The sequence below is a fragment of the Balaenoptera borealis genome (assembly GCF_965194805.1).
Source record: "Balaenoptera borealis genome assembly, chromosome: 14".
Taxonomy (NCBI): domain Eukaryota; kingdom Metazoa; phylum Chordata; class Mammalia; order Artiodactyla; family Balaenopteridae; genus Balaenoptera; species Balaenoptera borealis.
The window spans coordinates 52932121-52949752 of record NC_138875.1 but is presented as its reverse complement, the minus strand read 5'-3'; the positions used below and the strand labels follow the sequence as shown (position 1 = coordinate 52949752).

At 37.5% G+C, this 17632-nt stretch overlaps 1 protein-coding gene across 3 annotated transcripts in view; it reads left to right on the top strand.

Annotated features, from left to right (window-relative positions):
• The window catches only part of MIB1 (MIB E3 ubiquitin protein ligase 1), a 120195-nt gene that overhangs the window by 89954 nt on the left and 12609 nt on the right, over positions 1-17632 (top strand). For 2 of the 3 annotated variants that reach the window (XM_082353511.1, XM_082353510.1), the window contains exons 13-18: positions 447-579; positions 3719-3805; positions 5896-6057; positions 8543-8724; positions 10148-10340; positions 15073-15151. In XM_082353511.1, the coding sequence (XP_082209637.1) occupies positions 447-579; positions 3719-3805; positions 5896-6057; positions 8543-8724; positions 10148-10340; positions 15073-15151 (836 nt within the window). Of the gene's footprint in view, positions 1-446; positions 580-3718; positions 3806-5895; positions 6058-8542; positions 8725-10147; positions 10341-15072; positions 15152-16670; positions 17370-17632 lie in introns of those variants that run through there. The other variant, XM_082353512.1, reaches the window with a different exon arrangement.

Here is a 17632-nt window from a genome sequence, read left to right as displayed (position 1 = left end):
TTCTGCAAAGTTCATGATAATCTGCCAGCTACCTAAAATTTGTCTTATCACTATTTTTCCTTCCTAGCTGTTGTTACCTGGTTGTTCTTTATTAACTCTTTGTTAATATATACTATTCCAGTTGAACCTAAGAGATTCCACAAGGCCAACATATATCCTTATTAGGGTATATTTCTTTTACCTTTGGTTTTTTTCCTCTCATAATGTTTCCCTTTTGTAGCACTCCCATTCTGTTTTGATTCTGTTCTCCAAACAGCAATAATTCGTTTACCTCTTACAATATCAAAAGGCTGTGTATTTAAGATTTAGAAATTTTGAATTTCTGTTTGTCTCTAAGGGCATAATTTTCTTTAAAGAGGAGTATATTCATTTGATTTTAAAAGTTTCTTTTGAATATTTTTTCTAAAGAAAATAATAAAATATTTAATTAAATATTTGACTTTCAGTGCAATGCGTGTTTTACTGTCGAAATTACCAAGACCGTGGATTGTGGATGAGAAGAAAGATGATGGTTATACTGCCTTGCATCTGGCTGCCCTTAATAATCATGTAGAAGTGGCTGAACTGTTGGTACATCAGGTAGGAAAAGCAGTTCAGTAATTTTTAACAATTTTGGATCATTGCTATTTATTTATTTTTTACTTCATCAACTACTTATTGATAATAAGTAAAATCCCATGATGATGGTATCTTACAGTAAAATCCCATGATGATGCAAATTCAGATATAGTATGAATTTAGTCTTCCGCCTAACATTGTTTTTTGTTTTTTGTTTTTTTTTCCCTGACTGCGCCACGCAGTGTGTAGAATCTTAGTTCCCCAACCAGGGATCGAACTGGTGCCCTGTGCAGTGGAAGCATGGAGCCCTAAAGACTGGACCACCAGAGAATTCCCCTAACATTGGTTCTTAAATGGAGGGAGTTAGTGGTGTGTGTGGGGAGAAGGGGGCGGGGGGGAATGCTTCAGTCTCCAGTATTCTCTCTGCACAGTCTTCCTGGATTGGTCCAACGAAATAAGCATCAATGAAAAGGGATTTTCCAGAGTCACTGCCACTATTGTGGAAGAATCACTCTGCTGTAGCACCAAGAACCGTCATGTTGATATCTAAGCTGGTGTGGGCAGGTGCCACCAGGTAACACCAGGCTGCAGCTAGGCTCTAGGGATGCAGTTCATGACTACTGCTGGACCCCTTGGATAGCAGCATAGGCTCACCTTGGTCATTTCATTCATCTCAGGAATAAGATGGCTCTACATTTTTATGAGATTGGATTTTGAGGGAAACCCATTTATTGCAATTTTATGATATTTTGGTATATTCAGCAAAATTTTTAAATGCTTCAGTCAAGCATATGCCATAGCTAAGCACTAAAGTTACCAAAGAATTATCTGTGATCCCTGACTTCAAGGAACTTACAGTCTAGTTAAGAAGATGAAACAGCAGAAAAATTTAGTAGATAGTACATTATGTGTAATTAGGTCATAGATCATAAGATAGACATTCCATAAACTACAGAAGTTTAGGTAAAAAAAATAGTTCAAAAGTTAAACAAACCTTTCCACTGCCATTGTAAGCCTTTATTACTAAAATTGATTTTCTTAGAAGTGTTGTTAATTATGATAAATTACTTTTCATCCAAAATCCAAACGACTGACCTTAAGCCAGTACCACACTGTCTTGGTTATTGTTGCTTTATAGTAAGTCTTGAAATAGTTAGAGTAAGTCCTCTAACTTTGTTTTTCTTTCTCAGAACTACTTTAATGTTCTAGATCTTTGGAATTTCCCAGTACATTTTAGAATTAGGTATTAGTTTCTATTAAAAGTCTTTGGGGGAGTTTGATTGCTCTTACACATATTAGATTTATCTTTAAGTAATTTTTTGATCCTATTGGTAAATTGTATTATTTTAAAATTTCAATTTCCAGTTATATATTGCTAATATATAGAGTTGCAATTTTTTAAATATATTTACCATGTATCCTGTGACCTTGCTTAAATTACCATTGGTCATTAGGAAAACAGAAATTACACCAACACTACTAATCACCAACTACAATGACTAAAATTAAAAATGCCAACAAAACCAAGTGTTGATTGGGATGTGGGTCAGTTAGAATTCACAAACGTTGCTGGTGTTTTTCAGGGTAGCCATGTTGAAAAACAGTTTAGCAGTTTCTTATAAAGTTAAACATATATTCATCCCAGCAGTCTCACGTCTAGATATGTATCCAAGAGAACTGAGGGCACATTTCCACGAAATACTCCTACTAAATACTTGTAGCAGCATTATTTGTAATAGCCCTAAACTGAAAGCAAACCAAATGTTCATCAACTAGTGTCTGAATAAACAAATTATGGTATATCCATACAATGAATACTACTTTGGAAAATCTAAATGATGGAAAAAAGTTCAGGAAACTTAAAATGGAGATCCCTCACTTTCTGCATTTATATGAGAACAGACATGATAAGAAAACAAGCTGAGGGAATTCACTGGTGGTCCATTGGTTAGGACTCAGTGCTTTCACTGCCATGGGCCATCGCTGGTCAGTTGCTGGTTGGCGAACTAAGATCCCATAAGCCATGCAGCACGGCTCAAAAAAAAAAAAAGGAAAGCAAGCTGAGATCAGGAGCCTAATGATTGCACTCAAAGAAACATAAATAGTAAAAACAAACCAGAAACTCCCACCTTCCCGAACATGTCATACATAGCATGTTCAGACCAACCAAACTCCCGTAAGGGAGTTTCAGCCCTACCTGATGTACCAAGCAGGTGCACAGGTGGGGGTGTCAGAGTTGTGATCATAGGGCATGAATGGTTCTAAGACACAAATGGAATGATACAGTTTATTTTTTGACTCTGTAGCCCTCTACTTAATTTTAGTTTTTTTAAAAATTTTATTATTTAAAAAAAAAAATTTATTATTTTTTATCATGCCAGACATGGTGCTAGGCATTTTGACATGTTATTTTTCTTAATCCTCACATTGACCCCTGGAATAGGTTGTGCCCTTACCATTTTGGAGCTGAGGAAATAGGCATGAAATGATACAGTGCTTGCTTAAGCTCACAAAGCTCGTCGCTGACAACACTTGAACCTAGGTCCACTGACACTATGTTCATTGCTTTTGCTTCTCTGTCCCTTTCCTCTGTGCTTGGCATCAGCTGTTCTCATGGTCCTTTGTCTATCTCAGGGCCCTGGTGGGACTTTCTGCTCTTCCTTCAATAAGTGTTTGTATGTACTAATTAAGCGTTGTCTTCTTCTCACCCTCCAGCAGAGTTCCTTTTCAGTGAATGAGGAAGAGCTCAATTATGCAGCAAGAGGAACTGACCTTATTAGGTCATTAAAATAAATCTAGGTCCAGTATGAAGACTCATTAATGTATTTTCAGGAAATATTTACAGTTAAAATGAGCTGATTATGTCCATTGCTCTATAATGGAGATTAAAAGGGAGCTGTGTTTGTACTGTACTTTGTCCGTTAACTGTTCTTAGACAGAATCACCGTAATAAAAATAATTATTTTAAACTTGCTGTTCTACTTCAGAAAGTTTGCTGCCCTATCCACTTCTTCCTATGTTACCATATGAGAACAAGGTCCCAGCCCCTAGGAAGGGGGCGTGGTCAGTAGTGTCCAGTGTTACCGATTCTTCGCAAAGAGTTAGTTTAGTATGCTTCCCTCTTGTCACGTTTAACCGTGTATGCCTTGTTCTTCTTCAGGGTAACGCAAACCTGGATATCCAGAATGTGAACCAGCAGACTGCCCTACACCTTGCTGTTGAGCGGCAGCACACCCAGATTGTGAGGGTAACGTGTCTACTAAAGTGAATCTTTGCTTATTAAATCATACTTTGTTAGATTTCTCAAAAGGCATAGTTAGAGGTAAAAATTATGATTTTAGGCTAATATTGTACATCAGTTGGGTAAAGAGTTTTAATTTGTAATAGGGAAACTCATAAGATTCTGATATTCAAAGTCTTTATAATTTTGTTGCCAGATTTGTAAATTCCCAGAATATTAAATCAGAGAATTTCAGAGTAACTTACAGATTTGTTTTTTTTAAAAAGTATACTCCCTTTTAATTTTTATAATTGAGAGTGAACTGTAATTAAAGGCTTTGGCTAGACATTTGCTGAACAGATTCCAAAAAAGCTGACATGTATATTTTTATTTTACTAATCCGGTGATTCCAGTCAAAAGACTTGAAAGAGTATCTGTTTACAACTTTTTTGTAGAGCAGTGATTCTTAAAGCTTGGAGGCTGAAGCAGCAGCATCAGCATCACCTGAGACTTTGGTAGAAAAGTAAATTCCTGGGCCCCACCTCAGACCAACCAAATCAGAACCTCCAAGGGTGGGAACTAGCAATCTGTGGTTTAACAGGCCCCCAGGTAATTGTGATGCATGTTCAAATTTGAGAAACTGTCCTGCAGAGACATGATACAATCTTTTTGAAACAAAGCAAACAAAACAAAAGAAAACAGTAATTAGCCAAGACAGGTAGGACCATGTGCTTGAGATTGGTTTCTTTGTATGGTATTTTTCTAAAACTCTGATAGCATTTACAGAAAGGATTAGGGAACTTGTTAAAGCACTGTAAGCAAAGTTTTATGTTTACCACTTAAAATATCGATTGAGGGCTTTGCTGGTGGCTCAGTGGTTAAGAATCCGCCTGCCAATGCAGGGGACACGGGTTCGAGCCCTGGTCCGGGAAGATCCCACATGCCGCGGAGCAACTAAGCCTGTGTGCCACAATTACTGAGCCTGCGCTCTAGAGCCCACGAGCCACAGCTACTGAGCCCGTGTGCCACAACTACTGAAGCCCGCGTGCCTAGAGCCTGTGCTCCACAACAAGAGAAGCCACTGCAACGAGAAGCCAGTGCACCGCAACCAAGAGTAACCCCCACTCGCTGAAACTAGAGAAAGCCCACATGCAGCAACAAAGACCCAATGCAGCCAAAAATAAATAAATAAATATATTTTAAAAATATACATATATATCGATTGAGATATGTCAATTATGCATTATATGTAAGAGATTGCAGTTTAGCAAACACTTCACTTTTATTATTATTTAAAATCCCTCTTGCCAAAAATTCATTTCTCTGATATTTGGACTTATAACCCTTATAACCATACATTTGGAGAAAATTAACCAAAGAGAATGGAAGTAAATAACTTGCTTATTTAACTAATAGAAGAATTTTGAACGTTATGATTTGGTCCTATTGGAAATACTTAAAATATTCCAACTCACATATCTGAAATTAAAAGGAGAAAAAAAGGGCTTCCCTGGTGGTGCAGTGGTTGAGAATCTGCCTGCCAATGCAGGGGACACGGGTTCAAGCCCTGGTCTGGGAAGATCCCACATGCTGCGGAGCAACTAAGCCCGTGCGCCACAACTGCTGAGCCTGCACGTCTGGGGCCTGTGCTCCGCAACGAGAGGCCGCGCTAGTGAGGCCCGCGCACCGCGATGAAGAGTGGCCCCTGCTCGCTGCAACTGGAGAGAGCCCTCGCACAGAAGCGAAGATCCAACACTGCCAAAAATAAATAAATAAATAAGTAAATAAATTTATTTTTAAAAATAAATAAAAGGAGAAAAAAAATGTCCTAAATTTCCCCCAGTTATCTTGATCTTAGAGTAGATTAATTGAGCAACATTTTGGTTCTTATTTCTTTCTGCTTTCTCTAACTCAGTATATTTGAAAAACCAGGTTCATCATTATTTGTAAGGAGTCACAGGGATATAGAGTACTTTAGCAAGCAAATACATAAAAATAATTAACTTTCATAGCAACCCCGTCAGATAGGTCCAGGGTTCTCACACTGTTACTTTAGAGATGTTGTAACTTCTTGTGGGTGGAATACTTTAGCAAAATGAGATGTTTTTCTCTTCTAGCTTTTGGTCCGTGCAGGTGCCAAATTAGATATTCAGGATAAGGATGGGGATACTCCTTTGCATGAAGCTCTGAGGCATCACACTTTGTCTCAGCTACGTCAGCTTCAAGATATGCAAGATGTGGGGAAGGTCGATGCTGCCTGGGAGCCATCCAAAAACACCGTGAGTAAAGATAATCTTCAATTCAGTGCCAGTGGGAGCATCTTTTAATGCAGAGGCTTATATTTATGGCTAATTTAACTTGCACCTGATAAAATATTTCATCAGAGCTACAGATATACACAGTTTATGAGCTAAATACTAGTCAATGCTAACTGTATTGTTTTGCATTCTTACTAAAAGTTGTTTGGTTCTCCTTCAATAACTTCAGCCATTCACACAGGAGTATTGTGGTGTCTTTTTGTGGTTTGAATTTGCATTTCCTTATGACTGCTGGTATTGAACATCTTTTCATTTGCTTGTTCACCACTCATGTATATTTGATGAAGTGTCTCTTCAGACCTTCTTCATTATTTTGTTGAGCTGTCTTCTTACTACTAAGTTTTGAGGGTTCTTTTTATAAACTGAATACAAGTTCTTTATCAGATATGTGGTATGCACATACTTTCTCCCAGTCTGTAGCTTGTCTTTTCATTCTTTTTTTAAATTTTATTTATTTATTTATTTATTTATTTATTTTTGGCTGCGTTGGGTCTTCATTGCTGCACATGGGCTTTCTCTAGTTGCAGCGAGCGGGGGCTACTCTTCATTGCGGTGTGTGAGCTTCTCGTTGTGGTGGCTTCTCTTGTTGCGGAGCACGGGCTCTAGGCGTGCGGGCTTCAGTAGTTGTGGCGCACGGGCTCTAGAGTGCAGGCTCAGTAGTTGTGGCGCACAGGCTTAGCTGCTCCGCGGCATGTGGGATCTTCCCAGACCAGGGCTCGAACCCGTGTCCCCTGCATTGGCAGGTGGATTCTTAACCACTGCGCCACGAGGGAAGCCCTCTTTTCATTCTTTTAACAGTATTTTTCGAAGAGCAGAGGTTCTTAATTTTAATGAAGTCTGATTGACCAAGTTTTCTTTTATTGTTTGTGTCCTGAGAAATCTTTGCTAAATCCAAGGTCACTAAGGTCTTCTCCTATTTTGTACTAGAAGCTTATAAAGTTTTAGCTGTTACATTTAGGTCTGTGATTCATTTTGTGTTAATTTTTTTTTTTTTTTTTTTTTTTTTTATTTTTAAATTTATTTATTTATGGCTGTGTTGGGTCTTCGTTTCTGTGCGAGGGCTTTCCCCCGCCGCGGCAAGCGGGGGCCACTCCTCATCGCGGTGCGCAGGCCTCTCACTATCGCGGCCTCTCCTGTTGCGGAGCACAGGCTCCAGACGCGCAGGCTCAGTAGCTGTGGCTCACGGGCTTAGTTGCTCCGTGGCACGTGGGATCCCCCCAGACCAGGGCTCAAACCCGCGTCCCCTGCATCGGCAGGCAGACTCTCAACCACTGCGCCACCAGGGAAGCCCTGTGTTAATTTTTATATGCATAATATGAGGTATGGGTCAAAGTTCTTTTTTGTTTTTTGTTTGTTTGTGGTTCGTTCCAGCCCCATTTGTTTGAAAAGACTGTCTTTTTCTACTGAATTGCCTGTTGTGCTTTTATCTAAAATCAGTTCTTTTCTATTGATCTGTGTCTTTATCTATGTGATGCCAACCCATTGTCTTGATTACAGTAGCTTTGTAATAAATGTTGAAGTCAGTGGTATAAGTCTCTTCTTCTTTTTCAAAGTTGTTTGACTATTCTGAGTCCTTCACGTTTCCATATGAATTTTAGAATCATTTTTAAGAATGTAAAGGGTTTTGAGACCAAAGTGTTTGAGAATTGCTGCCTTTCTATATGACCATAGGTAAATACTCTAACTCCTATGTGCCTCGTTTTTCTCATTTTAAAACTAGGGGAAGTGAGTAACTACCTCCATAAGGTTGTAAAGATTAAATGAGTTAATTCATGGAAACTGCTTAAAATAGTTCTTAGTCCATTGTAGATGCTCCATAAATATTAACAATTATTATGACTATTTTCAGACAAGATGTATGAGTCAGAACCTCAGATGACAGTAGAACCTGATCTGTCTCATTCTCCACTTCGTGGCTTAATTCCTGGTTCTTGGTTCTTTTCTCAGTTGTCTCTCCCCTTTTCATTTCACGTTGGTTGCTCGCAGTTTCAGAGGCAAATTGAGTAGCAAAGGGAGACTGTCTCCTCAATATCTCAATCAGAAGTCTTGTTCTTGAGTTTTATTGGCCTTAATTGACCTGATTTAGGTTAGGTGTCACCCCTGAACTAATCACATAGATGAGATGGGTCTCTGAGTGGTTTGAGCCATCTTTGGTTCACCTCTAAAACTGGAGATGGGTCAGTCCTCATACTATACACCTGAGGAAATTGGGGGGTAGGTGACATGGAGGAAGGATACTAGGACTGCAACTCATAAGTGTCCACCACATCTATATAGTCTTGCCATACATGTTTTTTACCACACATACATATTCATATATACATACATATATATGCAAGCACGTGCACACCACACACACATTCTTGCATATATATATATATTTGGTGATAAGAATTGATAACAGATTCCTAAAGGGAAAATAATGAATTTTTTCATTTGATTTCAGTTAATAATGGGACTTGGTACCCAGGGAGCCGAGAAGAAGAGTGCAGCATCTATTGCCTGTTTCTTGGCTGCTAATGGTGCTGACCTTAGCATTCGAAATAAGAAGGGTCAGTCGCCACTTGATCTCTGTCCTGATCCGAGTCTCTGCAAAGCACTGGCAAAGTGTCATAAAGAAAAAGTCAGGTTTGTATTATTATCATAAAACCTAATATTCTGTACATAAAGTATCATGTGGTTCCACAGTTATAGGGAAATTAATATAATGAGGTATATACATTTCTTTTTTATTCTATTCTTTTTTATTTTTTATTGAAGTATAGTTGATTTACAATGTTGTGTTAATTTCTGGTGTACAGCAAAGAGATTCAGTTATACATATATATACATACTCTTTTTCATATTCTTTTCCATCATGGTTTATTACAGGATATTGAATATAGTTCCCTGTGCTATACAGTAGGACCTTGTTGTTTATTTTATATATAGTAGTTTGTATCTGCTAATCCCAAACTCCTAATTTATCCGCCCCCCACCTCTTTCCCCTTTGGTACCCATAAGTTTGTTTTCTATGTCTGTTTCTATGTCTGAGTCTGTTTCTGTTTTATAAATAAGTTCATTTGTATCATATTTTAGATTCCACGTATAAGTGATATCATATGATATTTGTCTTTGTCTGACTTGCTTCACTTAGTATGATAATCACTAGGTCCATCCATATTGCTGCAAATGGCATTGTTTCATTCTTTTTTATGGCTGAGTAGTATTCCATTTTATATAGAGGTATATACATTTCTTTAAGTATATCCTTAAGGGGCATTTTATTAGAGCAAGGCAGAATGCATCTAAAAATATATAGAGGCACTGTAATTACTGCAGTAATAACTTAAACACTGGGGTGTAAGGGGAAACCACTTTGAATGTGTGCATGTGAGCCCACATGTTCATGAGTTTCTGAAGATTGTAGTGGAAACAGAGTGTCCCTTTTCTATCTGTACCTGTAGTTGGTTGTGCATATGTATTTTTATGTCTTGTATATATATATTTATAGATGTGTTCTGTCTTTCTGTAATAGAATTGTATGCTCCTTAAGGATACACTTAAAAGAAATGTCAAAACAGCAGCTGCAGTGACATATTTTCCAAAGTGCCCTGTCAGTTGTGGACTCTGATAATGCTTCATTCTGTCTGTAGTTAGGATAACTAACATGGGCTCTAGTTAGGATTTTTGTTTTATTCCTATATCCTGTGTCTTCCTCAGCTGGTCCTATATAGATAAAACAGTTTCTGATGTAAACTGTTTATGTTAATTTTTTTAAACTAGTGTTTTTGATTTCTTTGTTAGAAGAAGATTCACTCTTTTCCATTGGGTGAGGATTTGTTGAATTGAAATTTGAATTGTACTAGAAGTACGTAAAAATGCAGAGAAGTAGAAAAATATAGTATACAATGTTTCATATATAGATGTTAAAGCTTAATTTTTTAACATAACTAAAGTTGTTTTTTACCCATACTAATGATGCTCTAGATGTTTTAAAAAACATTTAAATTAATGAATTTGTAATATGAATATTCTCATAGGCTTGATTAGAAATATTTTCTTTTACTAGTGGTCAGGTGGGTTCTCGAAGTCCTTCTATGATTAGTAATGATTCTGAAACCTTAGAAGAGTGTATGGTGTGCTCAGATATGAAGAGAGATACTCTTTTTGGCCCATGTGGACATATTGCTACCTGTTCTTTGTGTTCTCCACGAGTCAAGAAATGCCTCATCTGTAAAGAACAAGTTCAATCCAGGACAAAGGTAATATGTTTTTAATATAGCATTTTATTATTTTTTGAAGTTCTTCAAGACTACAGTTAATGATAAATAAGATTATATGATGCCACGTGTCTTTTAATTTTGTTCTTCCTAAGACTGATCTAAATATGGGAATGTATTATTTATACATTTATCAAGACACCAATTGAAATACGTAAACTACAGTACTAGTTAAAAATAAAAGTAATCTACTATTTTACTTTCAAAGTCCCTTATAACCTAAAGATGTATTTAATTCCACTTTGTGTTGTAGTTACTTGTATACTGCACCTTTTTTGAGTACATGGATTGTTTTGTATTCATCTTTGTAAAAGACTAGTTGATTTTTTCGGTAGAATATTACACATTCTGGATTTATTTGATTTTTATCATGGTGTTCTTTAATTTGTTTCTATATCCTTTGTGATTTTGTAAACTGGAAGTTAGATCTAACGGCTTGATTAGGGTCAGCTTAGACATACTGGGCAAGAAAACTTCATAGACGATGCTATTCATTTCGTACTGTATCCCACCATTAGGCAAATAAAGTCTGATCATCCTGCAGTTCTTGGTGGTCAAATTCTGTATCTCCTCTGAACTTTTTATCTCATCTGACTCCTTTTGCTTTTTGAGAAGCAGTATTCTTTTCTGGGTTTCTGGTTTCATTTTTTTTTCCATGTAACTTAGTGCTTTTCCATCTTACTCATTTTGGTTTACTGAAATAATTGAAAAAAACAAAGCTCAAAGAAGTACACTGACAGTTGGGTCTTCAACGCAGTTTTCTTGATTCTTAAGTCACAATTCTTTCCTCTGTGTTATGATACACAGACAGAATTAAAACCAATGTCTACAAGGGAGGGTTGACAGAACAGGAAGGTAGAGAGGAAGGATTATGTTGTCTGTCACTCCTTTTTAGACCAGTTCTGAATTCCAAGAATTAGTAAGGTGTCTTTGTATTTTAAGTTATGGAATTTTTAAACCTGTACAAAAGTAGAAAAACTTACATACCCACCAAAGAGATTTGCCAGGTTTGTTGCAGAGCCTTCGAATGTAAAGAAATAGCGACCCCAAGTGGTTAAAGGATCATGAACATCTTCACTGAAGATAAAACAAATTGTAAAACTAGTATTTGGAGGGAGGGAGAATAAACAAGCTTGGTCTCTTTAGCAATTAAAGAAATACAAATTAAAAATTATGAACTATTATTAGCCATTCTTGTCAAATTAGCAAAAGTAAACTTTAAATAATGCTAGGAAAGTGAGAAATGAGTACTCTCTTAACACTGCAGTTGGCTGAATAAATGGGTTTACATTTTTTTGAGAGACCATCCTGACAATATATATACAAACAGTTACAATAAATATGCTTTGATATAGTAATTCCACTCCTGGGAATGTAATCTGAGGAAAAAAATCCAGAAGGGGAAAAAGTTATGCTTAGAAAGATTTTTTTTTAAATAATAGCTGAATGGGAAGAGAATCATCATTTATCAAGTGCTGATTTTATATTAGGCATTGAACTAGACACTGTACACATAATATCTAATTTACTTTTTTTAAAATTGTCACATTTTAATGTTTGGCCAGTATTTAGCACGTACAGTTCTTAAAATATTTATATGACGGTGCTCCTTACGTACATATAAATGGCTAGATCAGTCAGAGTTTCACCTCCGTGTCGTCATTGCTCTTGAGACTTTTGTCTGTCTGTCTAGTTGCTAAAGTTTGGGATTTTCACTTCTTTCACCCATATTGTGCCTACTTTTCTTTTTAGCTTATTAGCCAGCCAGATAGCTGACTCACACACCTTTGAAATTTAGCCATGGTCCTCAGCCCTTCCTTTATTTTATTTTGTTTTTAATTAATTTTTATTGGAGTATGGTTGCTTTACAATGTTGTGTTAGCCTCCATTGCACAACAAAATGAATCAGCCATACACATACAGATATCCCCTCCCTTTTAGACTTCCTTCCCTTTTAGGTTACCACAGTGCATTAGGTAGAGTTCCCTGTGCTATACAGTATGTTCCCATCAGTTGTCTATTTTATACATAGTATCAATAATGTATATGTGTCAATCCCAGTCTCCCAATTCCTCCCACCCCACCCCTTTCCCCCTTGGTATCCGTGCATTTGTTCTCTACATCTGTGTCTCTATTTCTGCTTTGCAAATAAGATCATCTATACCATTTTTCTAGATTTCCACATATATGCATTATTATACGATATTTACTTTTCTCTTTCTGACTTACTTCACTCTGTATGACACTCTCTAGGTCCATCCATGTCTCTACAGATGACCCAATTTCATTCTGTTTTAATAGCTGAGTAATATTCCATGATATATATGTACCACATCTTCTTTATCCATTCATCTGTCGCTGGGCATTTAGGTTGCTTCCAGGTCCTGGCTATTGTAAATAGGGCTGCTATGAACATTGGGGTGCATGTGTTTTTTTGAATTATGGTTTTCTCTGGGTATATGCCCAGTAGTGGGATTGCTGAGTCATATGGTAGTTCTATTTTTAGTTTTTTAAGGAACCTCCATACTGTTTACTATAGTGGCTGTATCAATTTACATTCCCACCAGCAGTGTATGACGGTTCCCTTTTCTGCACACCCTCTCCAGCATTTATTGTCTGTAGATTTTTTGATGATGGCCATTCTGACAGGTGTGAGGTGATACCTCATCATAGTTTTGATTTGCATTTGTCTAATAATTAGTGATGTTGAGCATCTTTTCATGTGTTTGTTGGCCGTCTGTATGTCTTCTTTGGAGAAATGTCTATTTAGGTCTTCCACCCATTTTTTGATTGGGTTGTTTGTTGTTTTGTTATTGAGCCATGTGTGCTGCTCATATATTTTGGAGATTAATCCTTTGTCAGTTGCTTCATTTGCAAGTATTTTCTCCCATTCTGAGGGTTGTCTTTTCGTCTTGTTTAAGTTTCATTAGGTCCCATTTGTTTATTTCAGCCGTTCTTTTAGAGAGAGGAAAAACTTTGTTGGGAGCTATGAAAAGTTAGTGTACCTGCCTCCAGGCTATGGGTTCCTTAGTCGCCCATTTCCAGGGTCTTCCTATCTCTGCTCCCCACTGTGGTTCTGGTAGTGTACTGCTTAGTGTTTGCAGTTTGTGGGCTGGATTTGTGTACTGAAGGTAAACATTCCCTTCGTTATAGTCTGACCTTGAGTAGGTCTTAAAGCCTGTATGTATAATCCTAGAGTTGGAAAGAACACCCTGGTCTTGCATCCTATAAGCTGTAGGCGACTGAAATTTGTTTCTTTCAACTGTTTTAAATCAAGTCAGAAACTTAGCAGATATCTTAGATCTCTTCTTCACCATTCTATACATTTTATAAGTTACCAAGTCTTCTTAAATATTTCTCAGAACTCTTTCTTCTACTGTATATTGCTATGTCTTACTTAAAATATGCCCTCCTATCTCATAGTTAGAGTTGTTCTAGGATATACTTGAATAAGGGCCACCTGAGTCCTCTCCTTGTCTTCTAATTGACACTTTACCACCTTGTGAAGAAGGATTGTTCTTTATTGTTCAGATTTTTAAAAAGCTGCAGCTCTACAGTGTTAGGTAATTTGTTAGTATTGGAGCTGGAATTGGAATGCAGGAGCATAAAAGTCCTGACCAACCATGTCTTACTGCTTCCCACTAGGTTACTATGACTACGTAAATTCTGTGTACGTAGCAAGGTCTAAGTTGGGAAGGTCCAATATTTTGGTTGTTTAGGTGAAGTGGTGGTCATCATTTTTGGACAGTAATGTTAAATGACACAGATAGGGGTGAATGTGTGTCAGAAGGGAGGAGAATCAGTGAAAGATGGATGTGGAGCCAAGGGCAGTAGGCAGATGGGGGTCAGAGAACCAGAGCAAAGTTAAGAAATAGCTACACACGCAGAACTCAGATTAAGTGGAGAAGAGGAGGAAAAATTGATGGAAATTATGAGTAGGTTGTGGAGGACTTGTGGAGATCAGGCGAAAAGAATAGTCCAGAGCTCTGGGCTTCAGCCAGTGTAGGGGAATTCCAAGTCCTGGGAAAGGATGAGTTAGGTGGAATTCCTCGGATGTGGGTAAACAGAAAAATCCCCCTTAAGCTTTAGCAGTCTGGCTAATCTGGCTAGAATTTTATGAATATTAGAAATCTATCTTATCTCAGTCATTTGTTCTTTTGATTTTTCTCTCCAAAGTAGTTTTTTTTTTTTTTTTTTTTTGATGTGGACCATTTTTAAAGTCTTTGTTGAATTTGTTACAATATTTCTTCTATTTTTTATGTTTCGGGTTTTTTTGTTTTGTTTTTTTTGGCCCCCAAGGCATGTGGGATCTTAGCTCCCTGACCAGGGATCAAACCCACACCCCCTGCATTGGAAGGCAGAGTCTTAACCACTGAACTGCTAGGGAAGTCCTCAGAGTAATTAAAAAAAAGAAAAAGAAAGAAAATTGAAGTCTAGTCTGTTCTTCCTGACCTCAGAGGAAATGGAGTTTTTCTGTATCATTCTTTAGGACAGGTAGGGAGACTAAAGTGGAGCTAGACCAGTTTAGCTGGGGTCTTCAAAGATGTGAAAATGAGTAACCAATAAAGTAGAGGACAGAGGAAAAGTGTGTTAAATTCTTCTGTGCAGGAGTGTTTCCTTATAGAGGAGAAATACATTTGGATACAGAAGGAACTGTTAGTCACTAGATTTATTTGTAGATGTTTACGCTTTTGCTGTAACCTCTTCTTTGCAGATTGAAGAATGTGTGGTATGCTCTGACAAGAAAGCAGCTGTTCTTTTTCAGCCATGCGGACACATGTGTGCTTGTGAGAGTAAGTAGCCCATACAGAACTTCCTCAGAATTATTACAAAAGTAGAAAGTGAAACAAATTGTGTCTTTGAATTACTTTTTTAATAACTCATGAACAGAGGAGTTGGTGGGCCTCTAGAATCCTCTGTCTGTTCTCTGTACAAGAGTGTCACCTCTTTCCCTCCTTAGTCCTAAGTGTTAAGGAAGACTCGATGTGCTGCATTCTCCCAGGTCAGCTTTTTTTTTTTTTTTTTTTTTTTTTGGAGTATAGTTGATTTACAGTGTTGTATTACTTGCTGCTGTACAGCAAAGTGGGTCAGTTACACACATATCCACTCTTTTTTAGATTATTTTCCCATATAGGTTATTACAGAGGATTGAGTAGAGTTCCCTGTGCTATACAGTAGGTCCTTATTAGTTATCTGTTTTATATATAGTAGCGTGTATGTGTCAATCCCAGTCTCCCATTTATCCCTCTCCCCCTTCCTTCCTGGTAACCATAAGATTGTTTTCTACATTTGTAACTCTGTTTCTGTTTTGTAAATAAGTTCAGCAATATCAGGCGATACTTGTCCTTCTCTGTCTGACTTACTTCACTTAGTATGACGATCTCTAGGTCCATTCATGTTGCTGCAAATGGCATTCTTTCCTTCTTTTTTATGGCTGAGTAATATTTCATGGTATATATGTACCACATCTTCTTTATCCATTCCTCTGTCAGTGGACATTTAGGTTGCTTCCGTGTCCTGGCTATTGTAAATAGTGCTGCAGTGAACATTGGGGTGCATGTATCTTTTCAAATTATGGTTTTCTCCAGGTATATGCCCAGGCATGGGATTGTTGGATCATATGGTAGCTCTATTTTTAGTTTTTTAAGGAACCTCCATATTGTCCTCCATAGGGGCTCTACCAATTTATATTCCCACCAACAGTGTAGCAGGGTCCAGCTTAGCTTTTTATTTCATTTGTTGTATGAGCACAAAATGACCACTTCTCACACACAGGAGAAATTTATTTCCAAAAATGAGTGTTGATACATTTAGTCTAGCCTTTTTTCACATATGAAATTAACACATCTTCATCTTCACCTTTATGGTGCCTCTCCTGTATACTTTCCCCCCTGCTGAACCACCATCAGCAACCATTTGGGGCAATAATGTCTGGCCTTCTTAACCTTCCTTAACCTCTATGTCAAGAGAGCTTATAGAAATCTTCTTTGTGAGGATGATATTAAAGTTTAAGAGGAGTTGTAAACTTCGCTTTTACATATCTCCCTTATTCTTTTCAAGTTAATATACTTAGTATTAATATCCTCCTCCTCTTTTTGCTTTTTACTTGTCAGTGAAGAATTTTAAATAAGTTTAACAATTTATACTTCACTTAAATGGACCCAAAGTAAAGCATGGTGTTTCAGTCAGTTAGGTGTTGGTTTTTCATATAACATTTGACTAAAGTAACAAACTGTGTAATAGATTAATCTCATTGGCACAGATTTGCTTTAAGTGTTGGTGTTTGTTTGTTTGTTTTTTTCATTTTGATAGGCAGCTCGTCAACTAAGAAAGGATCAAGGTTTTCTACTGTAACATTCTGCTCCAAGTAATTGTTTCTGTTTACCAAAGACTGGTATAATGGCTATTATCAGCTGTCAGAGGGCATGAAGAAAGAGAATTCTGTCTTAAGTAAAAAAGAACTCAGGTTATGTAAATTTTCATAGCCCAGGAGTTAGCAAACATTTTCTGTAAAGGGTCAAATAAAACATATTTTTGGCTTTGTGGGCCACATGATTTCTGTAGTAACACCTCAACTCTTTCCAATTGCTTACCTCTGCCATTGTAGTGCAAAGCCAACCATAGACAATATGTAAACAAGTGGGCGGGACTTGTTTTCCATTAAAACTTTATTTATAAAAACAAGTGACTGGGGCTTCCCTGGTGGCGCAGTGGTTGAGAATCTGCCTGCCAATGCAGGGGACACGGGTTCGAGCCCTGGTCTGGGACGATCCCACATGCCGCGGAGCAACTAGGCCCGTGGGCCACAATTACTGAGCCTGCGCGTCTGGAGCCTGTGCTCCGCAACAAGAGAGGCCGCAATAGTGAGAGGCCCGCGCACCGTGATGAAGAGTGGCCCCCGCTTGCCACAACTAGAGAAAGCCCTTGCACAGAAACGGAGACCCAACACAGCCATAAATTAAAAAAAAAAAAAAAGACTTTCTCCCTATTAAAAACAAAAAACAAAAACAAGTGACTGGTTGGGTTTGGCTTGCAGGCTGTGGTTTGCTGACCCTGTCAGAGACCAAAGTGACTTGAAAGCTGGTTTTAGTTAGTAGTTGGTAATACAGATTCTAGAGCCTTAAAGTAATATTTTCCCCCAGGAGTTTACCAACGTTTTTACATTATTTTTGCTTTAGAATGTAACAAGAGCAACAGCTAACTTTTATTGAGCTCTTAATTTGTACCAGGCATTTTAATCTCTTTTTGAGTGTTTCCTCTTTTATCTTTACAAG